Below are 24,843 nucleotides of genomic sequence, written 5' to 3'. Positions count from 1 at the left end.
AAGGCATCAGAAGACATAGCCCATCTACTGACAGAGTTTGGAAATATAGCATAAGGTGTGGATGCATAAGTTCTTTAAGTGTGTGGGGAAGATAAATTTGTAATTACCTAATTGTACTGTACGAGGAAAGAGTTTTACACTTTTGGGACTTCATTTCTTGAATATTCTCTATCATACAACTTCTTAAATTTATGTACATTGTCTGCTTTAACCATGTCCTCAATCATCTTATTCCAACCATCTATTACTCTTACATTATAAAATGACTTCTTTACATCTTTTCTTTAACAAATTTCTTGCTTAATAACAGGTTATGTACTTTGGTCGTACCTCATCTTCATGGGTGTGTGCACTACTGCACGAGGGAAAACAAAAACAGTTTAACCAAAGATGAAGAAATTCAGCAAAAGTATAAATGATACATCAATTAAAAAGTTCATTATAAAAAATAAATATTCTCCTAATATCTTAAGGTCAACAAGTCTGAATTATTGAACTTCTGATTCAAGACAACTATCAAGTTCATTAGCATGGTATATTTGGAAATTTCAAGTAAGAAGTCACAGTTACAGTGAATTTAGTGTCACATAGAGGGTTGTCCACATACCTTGAAATAATCCGTGAGAACTGGTGGGCCCACTGAGCAAAGCAGTCTGTATAGTATGGTGGTATGTGGCCAATCAAGTGAACTAGCTCTCCCTTTCTTTCAGCTTGTTGTAGCTCCCCAACTAGCCACCGCAGCACCAGCCCTGGATCCACAGACTTATAAAGCAGCCACCTGATCCAGTTCAAAAGGTAGGATATCAACTAATGTAACAGTCATCAGTTACCAAATGCTAACAGCATGGAAAACAGGCACATCATATATACAGTTAATTCTAATTAATTTCATTTTACACTTCAACAAAATAAACACTAAACTTCAATTATTCCCATTTATAGTAAAGATCAAATTTGACTGATACTGTGATTCTTTACATGCGGAACGTGAGGGGAAAAATTTTTTTCTCCACACAATGTGTGAATAAAAGTTTTCTCCAAACAACAGGTGAAGTTTACATTACTGGAAATATCAGGAAAAAAATAAGCATTACAAGCTCCTTAACTAACCACAACCACTTATGCCCAATATGTTACAGACATAAATCTTGGTACCATGATAGGTGTTTAGCATGAAAAACTACAGAGGGATGGCAAAGGTGGCCTGGAGTTTCTTCTTCTTCGTCTTCTCCTCATCCTCCTGGACTGGTGCTTCCTTGCCTCTAACCTCCAGCTGGATTTGTAAAATCTTGGTGCCATGCTATTTACATAAACCTTGGCATACAACATGCCAATTTCAAACCAACATGTAATCTGCCACTCTTCTTGAAGACTGAGAGCCCCTCCTCTACTACCACATGCAAAATCTTTCTCAAGGCCTCTTAATACATTTAAATTAGATTGTTGGCTGTCATCATCAACTAGGCCTCACAAAACCCTGTGTATCTGCTGTGCAGCGATAGGTGTGAGGCTGCCTGGAAGCACACATATGACCTCTTCCTGTCATAATGCTCTGTCAGTAACTCAGAGGCTTGGATGATTTTTCTGTGGTTTAATGAGAAAGCACAGTCCTATCCAGATGTCAGTGCGAAATTCAAATATGGCTATATATACCTTTTCAGCTCTCTCCTGCAGTGTGTATGCATGATCTCTTCCCACCATGATGAACCATAGGTAAATGAGAGGTTTCAAGATTTTTCCATGGGCTACTCAGAGTTGTGGATGATGTATGGCATCTTTATAAGTCTCAAGAAAACAAAGAGCCAAATCAAATATGTTCAATACCCAGTCAAAATGATCACATTCAAAGAGATGACAATGCAGAAAAGTACATTTTGAAGGTTAAAATAAACTTTGTCTCTTCAAAGTGGCATCCTGTGAGCATGAGATAATCCTTGGGGAAAATCAGGTCAGCATCATTCCTTTCTTCCTCAAGTTGGTGAAGAGGTAATCTTTCACTTACCCTTTCCATCAATCCTTGGATCACCAAAGTCGTTGCTCGACTGTCAGGGTGCACCCAGCTAATCAGTGACTACCAACCCATCTGCCCCCAGTTATCCAAAGCTCACAACTCACAGATTACAATAACAAACCAAGGTGGTCACAAAAGGAAGTGGGAAAAGGTTTTTTAAACCGAAACCAAAGATTCACAGCCAAGTCCCACAAACCAGTTCCATGGCTTACTCTGATTGCTTAATACCTACACCTGTAAGTGGTTATGCCAAAAGTGAAAAGTTACTTTGGTGAGGTTGTTTCATTGTCAATGGACAAAAAAGGGTAAAATCTTGAACTTCTCATTCTAAAAGAGTCAAACATTTCCCTGTTACTAACAGCAGTGCAAATAATGCCTCATCTCCACTACAAAACTTCTACTTCACCTTTTCTCATGCCAGCGCACCAGTTTCACAGGACTCCTGTCTCCCCTCTCATCCCATCCCTGAACCAGCAGCAGCAGCTCACTCATTGGTTACACTTTCCTGTGCCTTTCTATACTCCATTGCTACATTACCCATCTTTCTGTATTTTTCTCTCAATCCCCACCATTATATAAAAAAAAGTCTAATTTCAACTGTGATGATGGTATGAAAAAAGTTTAGAAGCACCTGGCAAACGTCACATAGCAGCGTTGCTGAGTAAAGATGTGTGATAAAGTGTGTGTGTGCGTGTGCATGAGTGTGTGTGTGAAAACATTATCATAACCATTGCTACATGCATCACATCCCAAAACAAGCCCTAGCTTCCCTGTGGATCCACCACTCCCTCCCACACTACCAGCCTAATCTGTCCCAGGTATCAAATGGAGGATCATATTCTTACTGCTACTACATGGCATGAAGAGTCTGCTACAAGACAGATATAGAACGTTATTGGCAATACTCGGGATGCTACAAAACAGGTGAAGAATGTTATTGGTGATACTCATGGTTATATGGAATGCTGCTTTCTGCCTAACTACCCACAACTGTAAGGGGCTGGTGACAGTCTCACAATGTTAGGGCACAAGTGTAAATGATAAGTCATATATCAAGCCTGATTCTCAGCAAATACTATTTGCTGGTATGGTACACTTTAATCATATGTACTTCCCTACATATAAGGCAAAGAAATGGTATGAATACATAAGGTCCTTAGGATTCCTCTTCCTAAACTTGAAATCATCACTAGCAATAACTATTTTACATGCCTTCTTGTAATTTCTGATTTACAGAGGTTTTGTCTTAAAGAAAACAATCTAAGTATGTAGGAAGTGCTTTGGTGTTTGCTGATTGTGTTGTGATTTAAACACAGCAGAGGCACTATCATTTTTCTAGCCTCTTGGTGGTTGATAGTTAGCCTTACCCTGGTACCTTTACATGTCAAAGGTATTCTATAAACATGAAGGTTGGACTTTCTTTATTCAATGTCATGAGGAAATGTATCATTTTACAAAAACAAAACAAATATCTTCAGCTACTTTTCATGGTTAATCTAAACTATGGGTACTCATTTGTTAGATGACATACGGAGGGCCTTTCAAGATTATGAGAAGGAAAAGTGCAGCACTGTTCTCTCACCCAAGTCATAGTTCCTCTTTATGGTACTAAGTGCGGCAATGCATACTTGTAACCCTTAACACCAGAAACCAACTATTCAATATATTTACTTATCCATAATGTGGCTGTTGTAGGATATGAGGTACATGGTAGAGAGAGAGAGAAAGAGAAAAGCAACTCTTCTTAGGTAAGAAGATGTTTGTTGAGTAACTTCACTTGGCAGTTTGTGATGCTCACATTAATCAAACGATGGTACCAGACAAGAGTATCTTAAAGATTACAAAATGCAGACAAGGGCCCTAGTTTAAATCATGTATCTGATGGTGTGAAAGAGCAGCCAAAGGCATGTATATCAGTATCTCAAATTAAGGAAATGCAGAAAAAGCTGTACCACCTGGAAGTCAAATAACGGGAAAGTTCTTGAGGCCTAAAATTTCCAATATTTCTCAATATGAATATCCCTGGGGATAAGCGAGAAAGAATACTTCCCATGTATTCCCTGTGTGTCGTAGAAGGCGACTAAAAGGGGAGGGAGCAGGGGGGCTGGAAATCCTCCCCTCTCATTCTTAACTTTCCAAAAGAAGGAACAGAGAAGGGGGCCAAGTGAGGATATTCCCTCTAAGGCTCAGTCCTCTGTTCTTAACGCTACTTTGCTAACACAGGAAATGGCAAAAATGTATTAAAAAAATACATATGGTAGTAGGCAGTATTCATGTGATTTTATTTGACATATTTGGTCTGCTCTCATAATTTGCTGCAAGTTACTATCACTACAATGGTTGCTACACTGTCAGTACACTACACTGTTGCGATTCACATATAATGAAAGAAGATTTTACGAACTTCCTACATCTTGTAGATAAGGTATATTACCTCAACATGATTACAATGGTCAAGCTTCCTTCAAACAAAGGAATGAAATGTAAGCAAGTTGTACTAACACAGCATCAGAAAACAGACATTTGTAAACAACTGCAGAGAGTGAGAAGCATACTGTTTTGATGAGAGGTTCATCAACTATCTATGACATTATGGTTCAGAAAGAACAACTGTTAAAGTTATTTTGTGAATTTGAATCAGAAAAGGCCACTGCTAACTTGTTAAGTTGCTAAGCAAGACTCCAGCCAAAACCAAATTTGAGCATCCATACATGCACAAATAGTTAAAACTGAAAGGACTGGAAAGTGCATCCATTTTTTGTGCAGGGCATACTGATTCATATGGTGTGTTTTTTCGACCTTTACTGCTGTTTGAAACCAGTAATATTAAAGATAGAGAAATACAATTTTAGAACATAAATATGGTGTCAAAAAGTTTTTCACTGAATATTTGTGGGAAATGCAATAATAACCAGTACTGTATACTGTTACATTAGGTACTACGAAGGTCTAGAGGTGCTAGATAATAAAGTTCATCCTGTAAACACACTGATCAACATTATGACCCAGTACACAGAAAAGTAGAAGAGGAAGATCATGTTGTAAAATGGAGAAAATCCAAGCATTTTTTGTAAATTCAGGAACTGCTCACTTTTCTCTTTCCATACTAAGAACATGACCCACAGCATTAAGACGTTCATTTTGATATAATTTACCTTTAAAGTGAAAGGGGTTCCTGGGCTACTTATGTTTCCTATATGTGAAGAAGGCATTAAATTTTAATTATTAAATGGTTTTCCAAACTGGCACATTAAATTATACCAACATACCTTGTAAACCTCCTTGTTTTTTGTTATGTCCATCAGGGATATGTAGCTCAGTGAGGAAAAACTTCCTCAAAGATGTTCAAGTCATCTATTGGGGCTTGCCAAGGTGGAATACTCTCTCCCTACCAGTACAATGTTTATACTGACAATTCAAATGTTACTCTTGGTAGGGAGAATGTTGGATTTTTCACAGCATATGCTAATTTTAATGTAAGTAAATTTGATTACAGCTACTCTTCGACATCTGCTCAAGAGATGCAAAATATTTGCAGCTTACCATCTGTAATTGAGTTAAAGTAACCAGCATGGAAGTTCATCCAAAGAACAAACTAAAACATAGGACCCTGATTTCTTTTCCTCAAGTTCACTGAGAGCTCCACCCATCTGAGGTACTCAATTATCAATGGTGGAAAAGATGATAATACACTGTATACAGAAACAGTTTGGAAAGCTTTATACCATACACAATACCTTGACTGGTATACCATCTTTTCATGGGAATTACATCCTGTTACTTTCTGCGATGTGATGCTCTTTGGGTACACAACTGTGTACCATCTTTTGAACATATGTTCCATAATGACAGCCTTAAAAACCTTTTGAAAGTTTCTAGATATATCAAGTGATGTATAGTTCCTTTCTAAAATTCAATATTATTATGAAAAATGACCAAATAATCTAAGAAGCACAACATTTAGTTTAATGCCCAGAATAAGAAACTCAAATAACCTTCTGATAGTAGTGTTATGGCATAGTGAGGCTCCCCAGCTATTCCTACTAAACAGGGAAAGACAAAACATGCTGGGTGTGCTCCAGACCTGTGTACCTTTGTTTATGTGACCAATATGTGGGCTATGCAGCTAGCACTAAATCCCTTCATGGCAACTGGTATTTGCTTGTAAATAACTGTATAATGTTTTCTCTCTATACTTCATGAATAGATGTTATTATGAAACACACACTTATTAGCATAATTACTATTATTAACATAATCATACATGAAAATACTCAGTCTTACTATAATTGTTTTGGTCTGCATATAAAGCTCAAAACAAATAGAAAATCAGACAGGTATCAGAAAAGTTGCATTATCCAAATAAGTTCAGGGAAAGAAGCTGGTGGAAAAATTAAGAAAAAATTTTATTTGCCGACCAGGCAATTTGGAATCTCAGTGTCAGAGGCCATAGTCAATATTATTTTCTTTCCAGAAACAACAAAAAACTTAACAGTCTCAAGACCTACACAGTAGTGTATTTAACAAGTGAATGAGATTACAGTGACAGCACACAAAATAATTGAAGTGCTATAAAATTATAAAGATGAAAGCTGGCAAGGCAGCGGGTTTGGATGGTATTGCAGTGGAATTTATTAAAAAAGGGGGTGACTGTATTGTTGACTGGTTGGTAAGGTTATTTAATGTATGTATGACTCATGGTGAGGTGCCTGAGGATTGGTGGAATGCTTGCATAGTGCCACTGTACGAAGGCAAAGGGGATAAAAGTGAGTGCTCAAATTACAGAGGTATAAGGGGGCGAAAATCCTGGAAGCCTTGAAGAATGTGTGGAAGTCGAGAACATTATCTCTGAAAGCAAAAATGGGTATGTCTGAAGGAATAGTGGTTCCAACAATGTTGTATGGTTGCGAGGCATGGGCTATGGATAGAGTTGTGCGCAGGAGGATGGATGTGCTGGAAATGAGATGTTTGAGGACAATATGTGGTGTGAGGTGGTTTGATTGAGTAAGTAATGTAAGGGTAAGAGAGATGTGCAAAAAGAGCATGGTTGAGAGAGCAGAAGAGGGTGTTTTGAAATGGTTTAGGCACATGGAGAGAATGAGTTAGGAAAGATTGACCAAGAGGATATATGTGTCGGAGGTGGAGGGAACGAGGAGAAGTGGGAGACCAAATTGGAGGTGGAAAGATGGAGTGAAAAAGATTTTGAGTGATCAGGCCTGAACATGCAGGAGGGTGAAAGGCGTGCAAGGAATAGAGTGAATTGGATCAATGTGGTATACCAGGGTCGACGTGCTGTAAATAGATTGAATCAGGGCATGTGAAGCGTCTGGAGTAAACCATGGAAAGTTCTGTGGGGCCTGGATGTGGAAAGGGAGCTGTGGTTTCGGGCATTATTGCATGACAGCTAGAGACTGAGTGTGAACGAATGGGGCCTTTGTTGTCTTTTCCTGGCGCTACCTCGCACACATGAGGGGGGAGGGGGATGTTATTCCATGTGTGGCGAGGTGGCGCTGGGAATGAATAAAGGCAGACAGTGTGAATTGTGTGCATGGGTATATATGTATGTGTCTGTGTGTGTATATATATGTGTGTACATTGAGATGTATGGGTATGTATATTTGAGTGTGTGGACGTGTATGTATTATGTATATACATGTGTATGGGGGTGGGTTGGGCCATTTCTTTCGTCTGTTTCCTTGCGCTACCTCACAAACGCGGGAGACAGCGACAAAGCAAAATAAATAAATAAATAAATAAATAAATAAATAATAATAATAATAATAATAATAATAATAATAATAATAATAACAATAACAATAATAATAACAATATTAATAAAAATGATAATATCAAGAGGTATCCCTGGGGATAGGGGAGAGAAAGAATTCTTCCCAAGTATTCCCTGCGTGTTGTAGAAGGCGACTAAAAGGGGAGGGAGTCGGGGGGTGGAAATCCCCGCCTCTTGTTTTTAATTTTCCAAAAGAAGGAACAGAGAAGGTGGCCAACTGAGGATATTCCCTCATAAGCTCAGTCCTCTGTTCTTAAATCTACCTCACTAAAGCGGGAAATGGTGAATAGTATGAAAAAAATAATATTAAGAGTAGTAGTAGTAGTAGTAGTAGTAGTAGCAGCAGCATTAGTAAGTAGCAATACCATCAGTGCAAAGTGTAATAAACAGAACCAGGAATATCAGTGGTGATCAGAGCCTCAGAAACAACAATGTTAGTAGTAAGCACGGCAGTTGTGCTAACAGAAGCAGATGCAATACAGTAATCTTAACAGCAGAACATGTAGTTATGTAAAACTACTACTACAGTACAACTATAACTACTGTATTACAACTACTGCTGCTACTACTACTACTACCACTACTACTAGAAGTAGTGGTTACAGCGGCAGTAATATGAATAATATTCCACATCTACAGTTACTATTCCAAGTAGTAATAACAACTCTACACCTTTGCTGAGCCTATATCATTTCAATTAGTATGGACACCAATACCCAAAATAAACAACAAATAAAAGTACTCCTGCTCACCAGTTAAACCTATAGCAGTAATTTGTGTTTAAAGAGATGATCCTGAGACCAGGACGTGCCAAGATGGAGTAATAACCAGCAAAACGGGCAATGGAAGGTACAGGCTCTCCAATCATATGCCCCCACTGTTCTGAAATTGCATCATATAGCCACTGTATGCCAAACCGTGACCACACCTCTGGTACCTCCGGAGGGGGAAAACTGCAGAAACATGATGCATAGGATTAGATGACAGTTACATATCCATATTTCATACTAAATTCTCATCAATACACTTACTGGGCTATATAAACTGCAGAAACATGATGCATAGGATTAGATGACAGTTACATATCCATATTTCATACTAAATTCTCATCAATACACTTACTGGGCTATATAATTTTCAATCAGTTTATGTTCTAATCATACTGTTATTTATGACTGTATTCACTTAAATCCAAATCAGCCTAGTATATATTTAGCTTTCACACTGTTCTATCACTCTATATCTCTGATAATCACCCCTTCCAGGAACTCCATCAAGGGGGTGGCCAAGGCAAAAGTGTCTCCATACCTGGTGAACTCCAGCGCCATTTCTTAGCCTCTAGTGCCTTACCCTTAATAGGCCATTGGTAGAGGGCAACTATAGAGCAGTGTTTTCAGAGGCTTCTACTTAATGTTCCTGTCATGTGTTTTATTCAACTACTACCTAATGCTCCCATCTAATGTTCCTACCTACTATTTTTACCTATCATTTCTACTTAATGCACCTGCCTAGTGTTCCGACCTATTACTTCTATCTATTTCTCCTAACATTTTACCAAGAGGCAGGGCTAGTACATAGCACTCGCCACAGGAAAATTTAGCCACAAAGGATGAATTGTGTGAGTTAAGTGTTGCTAAGTAATGTGTGTGGCAAGTAAAGATTGCATGTTTGTGGACAGAATGCCACGAGTCCATGAGTAAGTACAGAAAGAAAAGGCAGCCACCTGGGTTACAGGAGTACAACTTGACAACCACTGAAGTGCTGGCTCATGCAGCCATCACTAACCCTCCTGATACCTAGGCAGGCAGTATCAGTAATATACCTCCCTGGTTAGAGGCTGCCTAACAATTGCTACTACCTACCACACATTAACTTGGCACTGTGTCAAAATTATCTAACTCACTCATCCTCTAATTCTGAAAATACAGATTTCTGATGAGGTAAGAGATGAAAAGGACATAGTGAGAATGCAGGAGATATGAGAAAGATGGATTACCATGCAAATAAAGGAAGCCATACAGACGGAATTAACCAGGAGTACATCTATGATGGTCTATAGGCTAGAAGACCATCTTCCAAACAAGATGAAAAGCCAAAGAAGGGGAGCAAGTCCAGTTATTCTTGAGGCATTGGACATAATGGATGCAAACAGAGAATTAAAAGAAATCGGGAGATTGGGGAAATACAGACATGATATCAAAGTAAGGATGCTTAGGTTAACATCTGATATAGAGATGTGTTTTCAAGAGGTGCTTAAATAGGTACAGAAACTTGCAATAAAAGTGGGGTTTAATGGAATGTAAAGGAGGGAAGAGAAGAGAGATTCTGAAAATGGTAGTGTGGACAAAGCAATTGAAAATCCAAAACTTTTCTATAAGTTCAATGGAAATGAACAGTCAGTTAACTGGCAGTTAATCAGGCTAAGGAACTTGGAGGGAAGAATTCTTGAGAATGATGAGGAACTATGTGAGGAGGTGAATGATAAATCTAGAAGTTTTCAATTTGGAGGAAAATAAGATGGTAACAGTGAAATGTTGGGAGATGGCATAAGTATGGAGAGACAGAGAAATAGCTTAAAGATACAATCAGGTAACTAAATGAAGTAGACTCATACAAGGTCATAGTCCTGATAAAATACCCCATTCATGAGGGCACAAGTTGTGCCCATATTAAAAAAAGTGATCAAGAAATTGCCCTCAACTACAGGCCAGTCTCACTAACAACAGTAGTTTGTCAAACTCTGTGAAAGGAGGTCATATGGAGATTATCTTTTAAACATCCATCACTTCAACTTAGATAAAAGAGAATGAAGGGTAGACTGTGTGCTCTTGAAATGCTGAATAGCTGCCTTTGACATTTGTATCTGATTTTCAAATTGATAAAGAAGCTAAAACTATGGGCAGGTGTACGGGGTAGACCCCTTCACTGGACATTAGAGTAGATCACCTTAATTGAAGGGAGCAAAGGACACAGGCAACAGGTGCATCCTAACCTAACCTGGAGTCTCATATGGCGTACAGCAAGATGTGGTGATAATGGAGTGAATGTAAGGGTCTTTTAGAGTAAAGGGTAGGTCTACAGAATACTGGGATGGAAGGCATTGGAGGAAACTTGGTATGCATTTACAGGAGTTTTGGTTTAATTCTAAAGAAAAGAAGGAGTTGGAAGACAAGGGAAGCACTCATTGTTTTATATACATATTTTCTTTTTTTTCTTTGTCGCTGTCTCCTGCGTTTGCCAGGTAGCGCAAGGAAACAGACGAAAGAAATGGCCCAACCCACCCCCATACACATGTATATACATACGTCCACACACGCAAATATACATACCTACACAGCTTTCCATGGTTTACCCCAGACGCTTCACATGCCTTGATTCAATCCACTGACAGCACGTCAACCCCGGTATACCACATCGCTCTAATTCACTCTATTCTTCGCCCTCCTTTCACCCTCCTGCATGTTCAGGCCCCGATCACACAAAATCTTTTTCACTCCATCTTTCCACCTCCAATTTGGTCTCCCTCTTCTCCTCGTTCCCTCCACCTCCGACACATATATCCTCTTGGTCAACCTTTCCTCACTCATTCTCTCCATGTGCCCAAACCATTTCAAAACACCCTCCTCTGCTCTCTCAACCATGCTCTTTTTATTTCCACACATCTCTCTTACCCTTACGTTACTTACTCGATCAAACCACCTCACACCACACATTGTCCTCAAACATCTCATTTCCAGCCCATCCATCCTCCTGCGCACCACTCTATCCATAGCCCACGCCTCACAACCATACAACATTGTTGGAACCACTATTCCTTCAAACATACCCATTTTTGCTTTCCGAGATAATGTTCTCGACTTCCACACATTCTTCAAGGCTCCCAGAATTTTCGCCCCCTCCCCCACCCTATGATCCACTTCCGCTTCCATGGTTCCATCCGCTGCCAGATCCACTCCCAGATATCTAAAACACTTTACTTCCTCCAGTTTTTCTCCATTCAAACTCACCTCCCAATTGACTTGACCCTCAACCCTACTGTACCTAATAACCTTGCTCTTCTTCACATTTACTCTTAACTTTCTTCTTCCACACACTTTACCAAACTCAGTCACCAGCTTCTGCAGTTTCTCACATGAATCAGCCACCAGCGCTGTATCATCAGCGAACAACAACTGACTCACTTCCCAAGCTCTCTCATCCCCAACAGACTTCATACTTGCCCCTCTTTCCAAAACTCTTGCATTCACCTCCCTAACAACCCCATCCATAAACAAATTAAACAACCATGGAGACATCACACACCCCTGCCGCAAAGCTACATTCACTGAGAACCAATCACTTTCCTCTCTTTTACACGTACGCATGCCTTACATCCTCGATAAAAACTTTTCACTGCTTCTAACAACTTGCCTCCCACACCATATATTCTTAATACCTTCCACAGAGCATCTCTATCAACTCTATCATATGCCTTCTCCAGATCCATAAATGCTACATACAAATCCATTTGCTTTTCTAAGTATTTCTCACATACATTCTTCAAAGCAAACACCTGATCCACACATCCTCTACCACTTCTGAAACCACACTGCTCTTCCCCAATCTGATGCTCTGTACATGCCTTCATCCTCTCAATCAATACCCTCCCATATAATTTACCACGAATACTCAACAAACTTATACCTCTGTAATTTGAGCACTCACTCTTATCCCCTTTGACTTTGTACAATGGCACTATGCACACATTCTGCCAATCCTCAGGCACCTCACCATGAGTCATACATACATTAAATAACCTTACCAACCAGTCAACAATACAGTCACCCCCTTTTTTAATAAATTCCACTGCAATACCATCCAAACCTGCTGCCTTGCCGGCTTTCATCTTCCGCAAAGCTTTCACTACCTCTTCTCTGTTTACCAAATCATTTTCCCTAACCCTCTCACTTTGCACACCACCTCGACCAAAACACCCTATATCTGCCACTCTATCATCAAACATATTCAACAAACCTTCAAAATACTCACTCCATCTCCTTCTCACATCACCACTACTTGTTATCACCTCCCCATTTGCGCCCTTCACTGAAGTTCCCATTTGCTCCCTTGTCTTACGCACTTTATTTACCTCCTTCCAGAACATCTTTTTATTCTCCCTAAAATTTAATGATACTCTCTCACCCCAACTCTCATTTGCCCTTTTTTTCACCTCTTGCACCTTTCTCTTGACCTCCTGTCTCTTTCTTTTATACATCTCCCACTCAATTGCATTTTTTCCCTGCAAAAATCGTCCAAATGCCTCTCTCTTCTCTTTCACTAATACTCTTACTTCTTCATCCCACCACTCACTACCCTTTCTAATCAACCCATCTCCCACTCTTCTCATGCCACAAGCATCTTTTGCGCAATCCATCACTGATTCCCTAAATACATCCCATTCCTCCCCCACTCCCCTTACTTCCATTGTTCTCACCTTTTTCCATTCTGTACTCAGTCTCTCCTGGTACTTCCTCACACAAGTCTCCTTCCCAAGCTCACTTACTCTCACCACCCTCTTCACCCCAACATTCACTCTTCTTTTCTGAAAACCCATACAAATCTTCACCTTAGCCTCCACAAGATATACTTAATCGCCGTCTCTTGCGTTAGCCAGGTAGTGCAAGAAAACAGACCTCCACCTCATGTAATTTCATACTTCTAGCTACTATGACACTCTCACATCCATTATAGCGCCCTTCTGTCTTTTCCTAGGCCTGCCCCTTATATTCTACTGATACCTCACTCCTACATCCTTTTAATAGAAAAACCCTCAATTATCCAGAGCTAACTGACCATCCCCTTCTAACTTTCTTTTAGCCTTTTCTATATTCCACCTTTGGTACGTACCTGTCCCTTGGGAAACTCTCATGATTGCCAATGGCACCATAAATGGGGATGTCTGGAAAGAAGCCCTTTAAGATACCAGTCATTTCTTTCATGATAGCTACATTATCCTGTGGTGTGATCTTCCAGATATGGTGAGGAACTAGGTCACCTGTGCACAACACATAGTCAATCTCCTGGAAACAAATTAAGGGTAATCACTGGATGGCGTACCAAAGCTTTCAGAATATAATATTCAATTTCCTGATGAAAATAAACCTCTGTATTTGTTGTTTTACTCACCAAGTAAAACAACAAGTTAGCCCAAAAAAGGATAACCCTGTCTGACAAGCAGATCAGGATTAATATCATTCAATAATACATTACCATTCTGCTACTCAGATTACTTCATATTTCCAATCTAGAAAATACTATTAATTTCTATATCTGGAATCAAATATTCTTCAGGCAAACTACTCAAGTGAAACTGCTGCCAATTCATGACAAATACAGGCATTAAAGTGACTAAGTAGCAATAACTAATAAACGAAAATATACAAGAACTGGAGAAGAATTACTGGATGGTTAGTAACAATGTGATGCAACATGTGTTGCAGAAGCCATCGTGGGGAGTCACAATTGCGGTAGTCACCCCATTTACCTGCTCCATCACCCGCATTCTTCAGGGGACCTGTAAAGGAGGAGAAAATAGCACTGAATAGCAGGGTTAGCATGATATCAGTGTTCAAGACTATATTTTTCAAGATGAAATGCAGAGTTTAAGCTTACTTATAAACAAATAGACTAAACTATGTGTTGCCAAGTCAAATGAAGCCTCACCACTATCAGGGTTGCAGCAGAGAGGAGCATCACAGACTGCATTTGCACCAACAAGATAGTCTGGGTCAAAGTGAGGATCTGTCAAGTGCAACACCTTTAACACCTTCCTTCCACTGTTATTGCTGCTATTAAGAGTGACAGAGGGAGGGATAGTCTTCTGTTCGTACTGATGCTCATGCTGCTGCTGTTGGGACTGCTGTGATGATTCTGCAGCTACTTTCACCTGTAATCATGGGACACCATCTTTGGTACTGTGGCAAAATCTTTTGAATAACATGTAAAATGCACTAATATTCACTAAACATTTTATCATGTCTTCAAAATGAAATGAAAACCTGTAGAAATACTCTACAGTATGACAGTTTCTTTTAAAGAGAATCTTAGCAGTACCTGTAATCCTCTTTAATCCAAGGAGACAAATCAGATATCCTTTTTGTATATGACAAAATTATAACTTTAAGGAGGCAGAAAGAATGCAGGTCAAGAGCAACCTAAGAAGCACAGTATCTTACAAATATATTTTCTTTTTCATCTTCAATTGGTTTCCCACAAAATATTTTTCTATCTCTATAATGGCTCACTCATAAGCCAATATAATTCTCTGTCTTTACACATTTATGCACGCAAAAGAGGCCAGTGAGTATGTACAGGACATGGCTACTGTTTGTATGTAATGGTCTAAGAGTTCTACAGTTGTAGGAAAAAAAAAAAAAACAGGGAACCTGATGGTTCGGTTCACTATGAGATTATTTGCTACATGACGGAAATAGTAACCTGAGTCCTAGCCCTAACCCAGACCAGACAGTAAAAACTGAAGGTGCATCCCCAGTCACTTCTCCCTCTGGTAAGCAGTAGAAAATAAACAACCACTGACCAGGAAGGTACATTACTGGTACCACACATCTGCATATCAGGAGAGTTAGTGATGGCTGGGCAGTGAGCTAGCATTTCAAGTGGCTATCAAGTATCAATCCTTTGCTCCAGGTAATTCTCTTTTCTTGCTATCTCATCCAAATGTGGGCTTCTGGCTCTCAATCCACAAACTTATACTATCTCCATCTCATACATGTAATACGTGAAAATGCAACTCATTCTTCATAACTATATTTTCCTGCAAAGAGAGTTATGTGCTTGCACCATCTTCTGATAAAATCTGGTCATGAGTACTCATACATAAGTACCCTGGTGCAACTGCAAGCATGAAAGTAACTAAGAATGAGCACTATATACTACTAAAACAATATAATGACATCAAAATTTTAAGGATAGTGTGAATGGGAATAATAACCTAAACAATATCAGAAGCTGGATACTCTACAGTGGAGTAGGTTAAAAGTCTGAGAAAAGAACTTCAGGTTCTGTTAGAAAATTAATGTTTATTCTTCCTGATTGGGCTTATTCACCCATCACTATTATCATTGTAGAATTTTCATTTTCTTTTTACTTGATTTAAAGGTATAAACAGTCTTTGCACTGACTCTCATGGTAGTTCATTCCAAAGTTCTACAACACTATAACAAAAAGAAATCTTTTGTTCTAGCTACTATTATGCCCCATTCCTTTTAATTTGATATCATAATGTATGATCATTGAATATGCATCTAATATGAAGAAATTGCTACGCATTTTGTTGTTGAAATTACAGTATTTAGCCATTTGAAAACTTCTCTAATTTTTCACTGAGGTCTGCACTTCTTTTAATATGAATAATTTCAGATCTTGGAGTCTTTCTCAAGATGGTACATATCTAAGTGACAAAATTAATGTTGCTATTCTTTACTGAATTCATTCATTCTTCTTTGTCCTTGATCAAGGTTTGTGATCAGAGAAGAATCATACATTCTAAATGAGGTCTAACCAGGGTGTTGTAAAGAGCATCATATCCTTGTTCTTACACTGGGACTCACCCCCTAATGATAGCTTATACAGTGAAATCATATAAGCAGTGATGACAGTTGAAAATTTGGGAAGAAACCTGTATAACGACACAGCACCTCGTAGATGAAACAGATTCAAAGAAATCATAAGGATTTTGATATCTTTTTATGCTGCTACATCTTTTCCCCCCTTCCTGATGCAGTGCCAAGGACATACAAAAGAATGGTTTCATTTGCTCACATCCACTCCAAGTCTTCATGTATAATATACTAAAACCAGAGCTTAACATCCACAGATATGCTTCACAAACCAATTCCATAGTTTCACCTGTCCACTTCATATGCCCTAGCTCAGCCAATTGACAGCATGTCACCCACTATATGCAATGCTGCAATTTGCTCTATTCCATGGATGCCTCTAACCCTCATGAATGTTCAGGTCCCAGCACCTCACGGATATCTTTCAACCTCCTTTTTGGTCTCCTCCCTCTTGCTCACTTCAGTTCTGCTTCACTGATCCTCTCTATCAGCCCACACCTTTTCAGCACATCTTGGTCAGCCTCTCAATCTAGTTGCAGTTATTACTACACCTTGCTTAAGCTCATACTGTCAGTCCTCACATGATCAACCCTTCTCATACAACATACTGCCCTTAAGCATTTAGAAATCTATATTTTTGATACTGCCTCCCCTCCCGTTTCTTAATTTTCCAAAAGAAGGAACAGAGAAGGGGGCCAAATGAGAATATTTCCTCTAAGGCTTAGTCCCCTGTTTTTAACGCTACCTCACTAATGTGGGAAATGGAATTTTTATGAAAAAAATTTGATACTCAACCTGTACCTAATTATACCTGTGATGATGACTCCAAAGTGTAAGCCTGTCCATCTCTGGAGGGTGACTGGATCTTGAGCTGGGCTTGGGAGTCTGGGGGTGGCAAGACTACAGTCCAGGGGGAACGTCTGAAGACCCCACAGCCCTGGTTCCCTAGCACCAATGCACAAACCTCTTCTGAACCAGCATTGCTGTTGCGCAGGATCCATTCTAAAGGGTGCTGGTGTAGAGGGAAAATGATGATTAAGCTGTGAAGGTGTAAAAGAATACTAAGAATTTCACCACTGAATATAAAAGAAAAGACTAGGAGAAACATTGCTCATGACAATGCAGTTATATCTTACAAAATCTACTCCTGACCAGTCAAACTACTAATGAGAAAAATAGAGAAAATTGATATGGTCTGTCTTTTTTCCTTTTATGGTAACCAAAAGGCACAGGCAAATGACTTTCCTAACTATGGCAATCTCATATGTACAAAGAATGGCCCATCCACTCATATACACATACAGGAAAGGATCACAACTGAGTGTGTTTCATATCCACGTGAACTCATAATAATATACACATATATACATAAATGCTCATACACACACATATACATATCAACATATACGCATATACATACCCATACAAAGACATATGCATATATACACAAGTACATATTCATACTTGCTTGCCTTCATCCATTCCTGGTGCTACCCTGCCCCACAGGAAACAGTATCGCTACCCCCTGCTTCAGCGAAGTAGCACCAGGAAAACAGACAAAAAAGGCCACATTTGTCACACTCAGTCTCTAGCTGTTATGTGTAATGCACTGAAACCACAGCTCCCTATCCACATCCAGGCCCCACAGACCTTTCCATGGTTTACCCCCAGATGTTTCACATGCCCTGGTTCAGTCCATTGACGTGCTAGCACATTGACCCCAGTATACCACACAGTTCTAATTCACTCTATTTTTTGCACACCTCTCACCCTCCTGTATGTTCAGGCCCCGATTGCTCAAAATCTTTTTCACTCCATCCTTCCACCTCCAATTTGGTCTCCCACTTCTCTTTGATCCCTCCACCTCTGACACACATAGCCTCTTTGTCAATCTTTCTTCACTCATTCTCTCCATATCCTCCTGGCCAAGAAAGACTATATAGCTTAGCCCTGCTCTCAAATGTGAGAAAATTGTTCATGAATCTTTAAAACAAAAATGATTCTTATACTGCACAAGAGCACCTGATTATTTTGTTCTAAAGCCAAGAAGACTCCCATCAAACTAAATCTCAGATGGTAAGTTTCATTCATGTGATTAAGCACACAAAAATTTTCAGTATCATTTGTCTGATAAATCAAGAGTTAAGCATTCTTAACCGAGGAAATAAACATTACTTCCAGGAATGATCAACCATACACATGGGCATTGGGAGTGTGACAAGGGGCAATATGGGTAGAGTCCCAAAAGAAGGTGTGCAACCATCCTCTGCAGTCACTAGTGGGTCAGTGAGACCTCCAGACAGCTCTAATGACTTACCCTTCGTTTGGAATGCCATCTGGTGGCCAGCCAAGAGATTCTATGATGTGCATGGAATTTACCTTAAGGCAGTATATCATATAAAGGAATACAAAAGGAATTCAAGAACCAACAGACAAACAGGCAGTTCATTTTTTATGTATGTAGATTGATACCAAAAGCATCCTGCCACATACGGAATTAACATATGACCGCAGCACCAAAAGGGTTAAGAAAAGAGACCAAGATATTGCACTGATCTACATACCAGTTTCCCTCGTAAGTGGAGTCTGTAAAATGCTGGAAAAGATAATCAGAAAGAAAATGGATGAATACTTGGAAAGAAGAAACTATCAAAGTTAAGCAACATAGATTCAAAGAAAGATGTGTAACAAATCTCATACTTCTATAGTAGATTATTAGCTTAAATTCAAGCAAAAGAGACAGATGGCTTGACTTGTGTTTCTGGACTGCCAGAAAGCATCTGACACTCTGTCACATAGGAAACTGCTAAAGAAGCAAGATCTTCAAGCAGGATTAAAGGGGAGACTCCTTCAGAGGATAGAATACTCCTTTTGTGGGAGGAAAAAGAGGACACTAGTCAGAGGAAACACTCTTGAAATGGGTAGGTATTATGAGTGGAATGCCACAAAGCTCAGTCTTCGGAACACTGCTCTTCTTAGTTTGTGTAAATGACCAGCTAGGGCTGGACATATACCAAAACATGTCTATGGATGGTGCTCATGACAGGTGAGAAGTAAAGATTTATAACTATTGCACCAGCATAAAAGGGGACCTAGATGAACTTCATAGTTCGCTGGACATATACCAAAACATGTCTATGGATGGTGCTCATGACAGGTGAGAAGTAAAGATTTATAACTATTGCACCAGCATAAAAGGGGACCTAGATGAACTTCATAGTTCGTCTGATAAATGGGTGGTGACATATGACCCCAGTAAATGCAAAATAATGAAGATGGAACACAGTGAAAGAAGGTTATAGTATGATTACCATTAAAAAAAACAAGCTATGAGAGTCTGTGTGCAGGAAAGACTTGGGAGAAGACTGGGTCAAAACATGTCACCAGTAATCCACATAAAGAGAATGGTTATGAGGTCAAACAGGCTGACATAATTCAGAATAGTATTCACATAAATGGTTAAGTAAAATGTATGGCAAGCTATTCACAGCATACACCAAGCCTAAACTGGTTTACTTTTCTCAAGCCTGGTCACCACACACAGAAGAAGCACAAAGATCTAATTGAGAGGGTTAGAAAAAATCAACAAATATGGTATGCATACCCGAGTTGAGGGATATGAGCTGAAGGAAAAAGCTGAAGATTGCCAAGTTGCCCATCATATAGTGTATAAATCAGTTGGATAACAATGACACCCATCAGTTGTTTGTGAGATGTAATACTAGAGTAAGTAATGAAAGGGTAAGAGAGATGTGTGGTAATAAAAAGAGTGTGGTCGAGAGAGCAGAAGAGGGTGTACTGAAATGGTTTAGTTACCTGGAGAGAATGAGTGAGGAAAAATTGACAAATAGGATATATGTGTCAGAGGTGGAGGGAACGATAAGTGGGAGACCAAACTGGAGGTGGAAGGATGGAGTGAAAAAGATTTTGAGAGATCGGGGCCTGAACATACAGGAGGGTGTAAGGCATGCAAGGAATACAGTAAACTGGAATGATGTGGTATACCGGGATCGACGTGCTGTCAATGGATTGAACCAGGGCATGTGAAGTGTCTTGGGTAAACCATGGAAAGTTTTGTGAGGCCTGGATGTGGAAAGGGAGCTGTGGTTTCGGTGCATTACTCATGACAGCTAGAGACTGAGTGTGAACGAATGTGGCCTTTGTTGTCTTTTCCTAGTGCTACCTCACATGCGTGCGGGGGGAGGGGGGTGCCATTTCATGTGTGGCAGGGTGGAGACAGGAATGGATGAAGGTAGGTGTGAATTGTGTACATGTGTATATATGTATATATCTGTGTATGTATATGTATGTATACGTTGAAATGTATAGGTATGTATATGTGCGTGTGTGGGCATTTATGTATGTGGTTGGGCTGGGCCATTCTTTCGTCTGTTTCCTTGCGCTACCTCACTAACGCGGGAGACAGCGACAAAATATAATAAAGAAATATAAATAAATAATAGAGGGTATAGTTTGAGGCTAAGAAAAAAGCATGTTTGAAAAAGATGTGGGGAAAGTACTGTTTCAGTTGTGGGTGACTGGCACAAGTGACGATGTAGTAAATGCTAGCAGTATACAGAAGTTGAAGAAGCTGAGTGATAGTGGATAGAGTTCATGAGATGTGGTCATCCAGGTGTGAACCTCCCTCCCTATACAATGCATACAGGTTATAACAGATACGTTCACACGTGCACACACACACATACCTCTCACCTTGTCCTGATTGATAATACCACGACAGACTGGGATGGATCGGTACCCTATAATAAAGCAGATCTTGACTAGAAAATTTGCCATGATGTCAATAGGTCCACCAAGACGAGAATAACCAATAACCATCTTTGAAAGGATTTGACATGATCCACAGTAGGTGTCTGACCCACGAAAGATGCGGTCAGGGTCTTCCTTGTTACTCTCTACATTGTCGGTTCCATTCAGTGCATTAAGTACCTAAAAGAATAAACCTGGGTCAATTGATCTTATTTCATTCATGTGTAAATAAATCTAGAAAATTGCTCTTAGAAACAATGATCATTAAGATCTTTTGTAACATACTCCACTATCTTGTAAAGAATTCCTGAAAGTTTTGATGTATTCTCAGTAATGATGACCCAGATGTTACACTTTAAAATCATCATTACAATATTAAGAATGTCTTACTAAAAGATTTAATCTAATAATCATATTTTCAAAGCATTAGGGAAAAACTGTACATATAATGCCACCGAGTACATAAATCATTATAAATCAGCTACTATCAAATGAAGTTTACTTGGAAATTAATTATAAAGTTTTTCTTGAACACTTTAATGTCTCCAATAGAGCATTCTAAACTTAGGTAATTCCTATACTCTGGCACTTGCAAGGGTTCTGGTGGTCAGTAATATGACACCCATGTCTGTGGGCATTTCCCATATGTCTATTCATAGCAACAGTCCATTTTGTGCTCTCTTTTGAACTGCTAAGCATAGGAATTGTGTTGGGAAAGGTGACCTTGTGTATATATATGGTTTAAGGACTTTTCTTTCTTTGTACAAATTAACACAGATCCTTAATTCAATGACAAGTGTAATGGTGCAAGTCGTATAAAAGTAAATGCACATACAGCTCAAGATTCTGCAGAGAGCAGGAACCCTTTGGGAACTAAAGAAGAGCACATTAAGGGATAGCCTGAAGTTCTTTGCTGAATGTGACATGAATAAGGGCACTGCTATGCTTAAGGAATTCATGGATCAAAATTGGCAAACCTTGAAAAGCGTGCCTATGAACAGTTAAAAGCAAATTTCAGCACTAGGAAAATAAAACTACTCAATCTGCTATCTGGTTCTAATATCAATGCCTATAATCCAACCAAATTAATTGTCCTATGATGGCTTAGCCTAAAGGCTGCCAGATTTGAGACATTACAACATATCAAAATGAACAGTATGAGACTCCGGACTCATAAAATTATCAAACTCTGAGTTATAACAAAAGGTCCCGATTGAAAATGAGTCAAGATGAAATATTTCATTCCACTTGATTTGTTTTTTCCTACAATCTAAGATATATCTTAAAATAAACAGTCTAAAGCACAACAGATTCAGTTAGGTTCCCCTTTATATATTAGGACTGGGTCTATTTACTTAAGTGAAAACCAAACAGTTTCCAGTTTTGAAGTACCAAATTGGAATTTTATATCAAAAGGGATTAAAAAGACCATTTAAGGTATGAGAACCAATTCAGTAAAGATAAAGGCAATGCTTCTTAAAAGTTTACCTGGTGTAGGTAGAGGAGTCCTCTTAGCAAAAACTGTAAACCTAACATAAAAGGTTTACTAACAACCTGGAAAATATGGTAAAGTATGTTGTTGAATGCAGAATGCGTGCATAGTGCCATTGTACAAAGGCAAAGGGGATAAGAGTGAGTGCTCAAATTTCAGATGTATAAGTTAGTTGAGTATTCCTGGTAAATTATATGGGAGGGTATTGATTGAGAGGGTGAAGGCATGTACAGAGCATCAGATTGGGGAAGGGCAGTGTGTTTTCAGAAGTGGTAGAGGATGTGTGGATCAGGTGTTTGCTTTGAAGAATGTATGTGAGAAATACTTAGAAAAGCATATGGATTTGTATGTAGCATTTATGGATCTGGAGAAGGCATATGATAGAGTTGATAGAGATGCTCTGCGGAAGGTATTAAGAATATATGGTGTGGGAGGCAAGTTGTTAGAAGCAGTGAAAAGTTTTTATCGAGGATGTAAGGCATGTGTACGTGTAGGAAGAGAGGAAAGTGATTGGTTCTCAGTGAATGTAGCTTTGCGGCAGGGGTGTGTGATGTCTCCATGGTTGTTTAATTTGTTTATGGATGGGGTTGTTAGGAAGGTGAATGCAAGAGTTTTGGAAAGAGGGGCAAGTATGAAGTCTGTTGTGGATGAGGGAGCTTGGGAAGTGAGTCAGTTGTTGTTCGCTGATGATACAGCGCTGGTGGCTGATTCATGTGAGAAACTGCAGAAGCTGGTGACTGAGTTTGGTAAAGTGTGTGAAAGAAGAACGTTAAGAGTAAATGTGAATAAGAGCAAGGTTATTAGGTACAGTAGGGTTGAGGGTCAAGTCAATTGGGAGGTAAGTTTGAATGGAGAAAAAACTGGAGAAAGTAAAGTGTTTTAGATATCTGGGAGTGGATCTGGCAGCGGATGGAACTAAGGAAGCGGAAGTGGATCATAGGGTGGGGGAGGGGGCGAAAATCCTGGGAGCCTTGAAGAATGTGTGGAAGTCGAGAACATTATCTCGGAAAGCAAAAATGGGTATGTTTGAAGGAATAGTGGTTCCAACAATTTTGTATGGTTGCGAGGCGTGGGCTATGAATAGAGTTGTGCGCAGGAGGGTGGATGTGCTGGAAATGAGATGTTTGAGGACAATGTGTGGTGTGAGGTGGTTTGATCGAGTAAGTAACGTAAGGGTAAGAGAGATGTTTGGAAATAAAAAGAGCGTGGTTGAGAGAGCAGAAGAGGGTGTTTTGAAATGGTTTGGGCACATGGAGAGAATGAGTCAGGAAAGATTGACCAAGAGGATATATGTGTTGGAGGTGGAGGGAACGAGGAGAAGAGGGAGACCAAATTGGAGGTGGAAAGATGGAGTGAAAAAGATTTTGTGTGATCAGGGCCTGAACGTGCAGGAGGGTGAAAGGAGGGCAAGGAATAGAGTGAATTGGATCGATGTGGTATACCGGGGTTGACGTGCTGTCAGTGGACTGAATCAGGGCATGTGAAGCGTCTGGGGTAAACCATGGAAAGCTGTGTAGGTATGTATATTTGCGTGTGTGGACGTGTATGTATATACATGTGTATGGGGGTGGGTTGGGCCATTTCTTTTGTCTGTTTCCTTGCGCTACCTTGCAAACGCGGGAGACAGCGGCAAAAAAAAAAAAAAAAAAAAAAAAAAAAAAAAAAAATGTTGTTGATGGACTGCTCAGGGTAGGACATCCAGGTCCAGAGGAGAATGAAACACCTATGAAAAACTAGATAGAGTGACATACCTGGTGAAGGTGGTAGGGCATGTTGCTCACAGACTGCTCAGGCTGAGACATCCAGGAGTCAATCTCATTGGAAAGAACAATGACCTCGGGATCAGGGCTGGTGGATAGGGAGCGACCTCTTGCTATGCGTGCTCCTGCACCGACACCAAACCATTCTCCTGTACCATCAAGATAAAAGTTACCATTCAGTCAATCCATATGTCCATAAATTGTAACCCACTGACCACCTCGAATCCCTCAGTCCTACAAAGTAGCATTTACTTTAAACGAGTTACTGTGCTTCTAACAATGCGTGAACACAAGTATATAGCTAGATTCATGACCATTATCCTTTCGTTGTAATCCAACCCCCTAAACACATGTACAGTAAAATCTTTGTTGCTTTCTGAACCCCACCCATGTATCTTCACGTA

The 24,843-nt window shown here is 39.6% G+C and overlaps 1 protein-coding gene across 3 annotated transcripts in view; it reads right to left on the bottom strand.

Moving 5' to 3' along the window:
- LOC139761198 (sphingomyelin phosphodiesterase-like) overlaps positions 1 to 24,843 on the bottom strand; it is a 118,848-nt gene that overhangs the window by 9,474 nt on the left and 84,531 nt on the right. For all 3 annotated transcript variants that reach the window (XM_071685243.1, XM_071685244.1, XM_071685245.1), the window contains exons 3-10: positions 24,431 to 24,588; positions 21,131 to 21,367; positions 17,229 to 17,429; positions 14,502 to 14,724; positions 14,240 to 14,352; positions 13,686 to 13,858; positions 8,552 to 8,752; positions 608 to 778 (exon numbers count right to left, since the gene is read on the bottom strand). In XM_071685243.1, the coding sequence (XP_071541344.1) occupies positions 608 to 778; positions 8,552 to 8,752; positions 13,686 to 13,858; positions 14,240 to 14,352; positions 14,502 to 14,724; positions 17,229 to 17,429; positions 21,131 to 21,367; positions 24,431 to 24,588 (1,477 nt within the window). The remainder of the gene's footprint in view (positions 1 to 607; positions 779 to 8,551; positions 8,753 to 13,685; positions 13,859 to 14,239; positions 14,353 to 14,501; positions 14,725 to 17,228; positions 17,430 to 21,130; positions 21,368 to 24,430; positions 24,589 to 24,843) is intronic.

The sequence above is a fragment of the Panulirus ornatus genome, chromosome 39 (genome assembly GCF_036320965.1).
Source record: "Panulirus ornatus isolate Po-2019 chromosome 39, ASM3632096v1, whole genome shotgun sequence".
NCBI lineage: Eukaryota > Metazoa > Arthropoda > Malacostraca > Decapoda > Palinuridae > Panulirus > Panulirus ornatus.
Note: the sequence above shows the minus strand (reverse complement) of the source record. Positions and strands in the feature narration are given on the sequence as shown.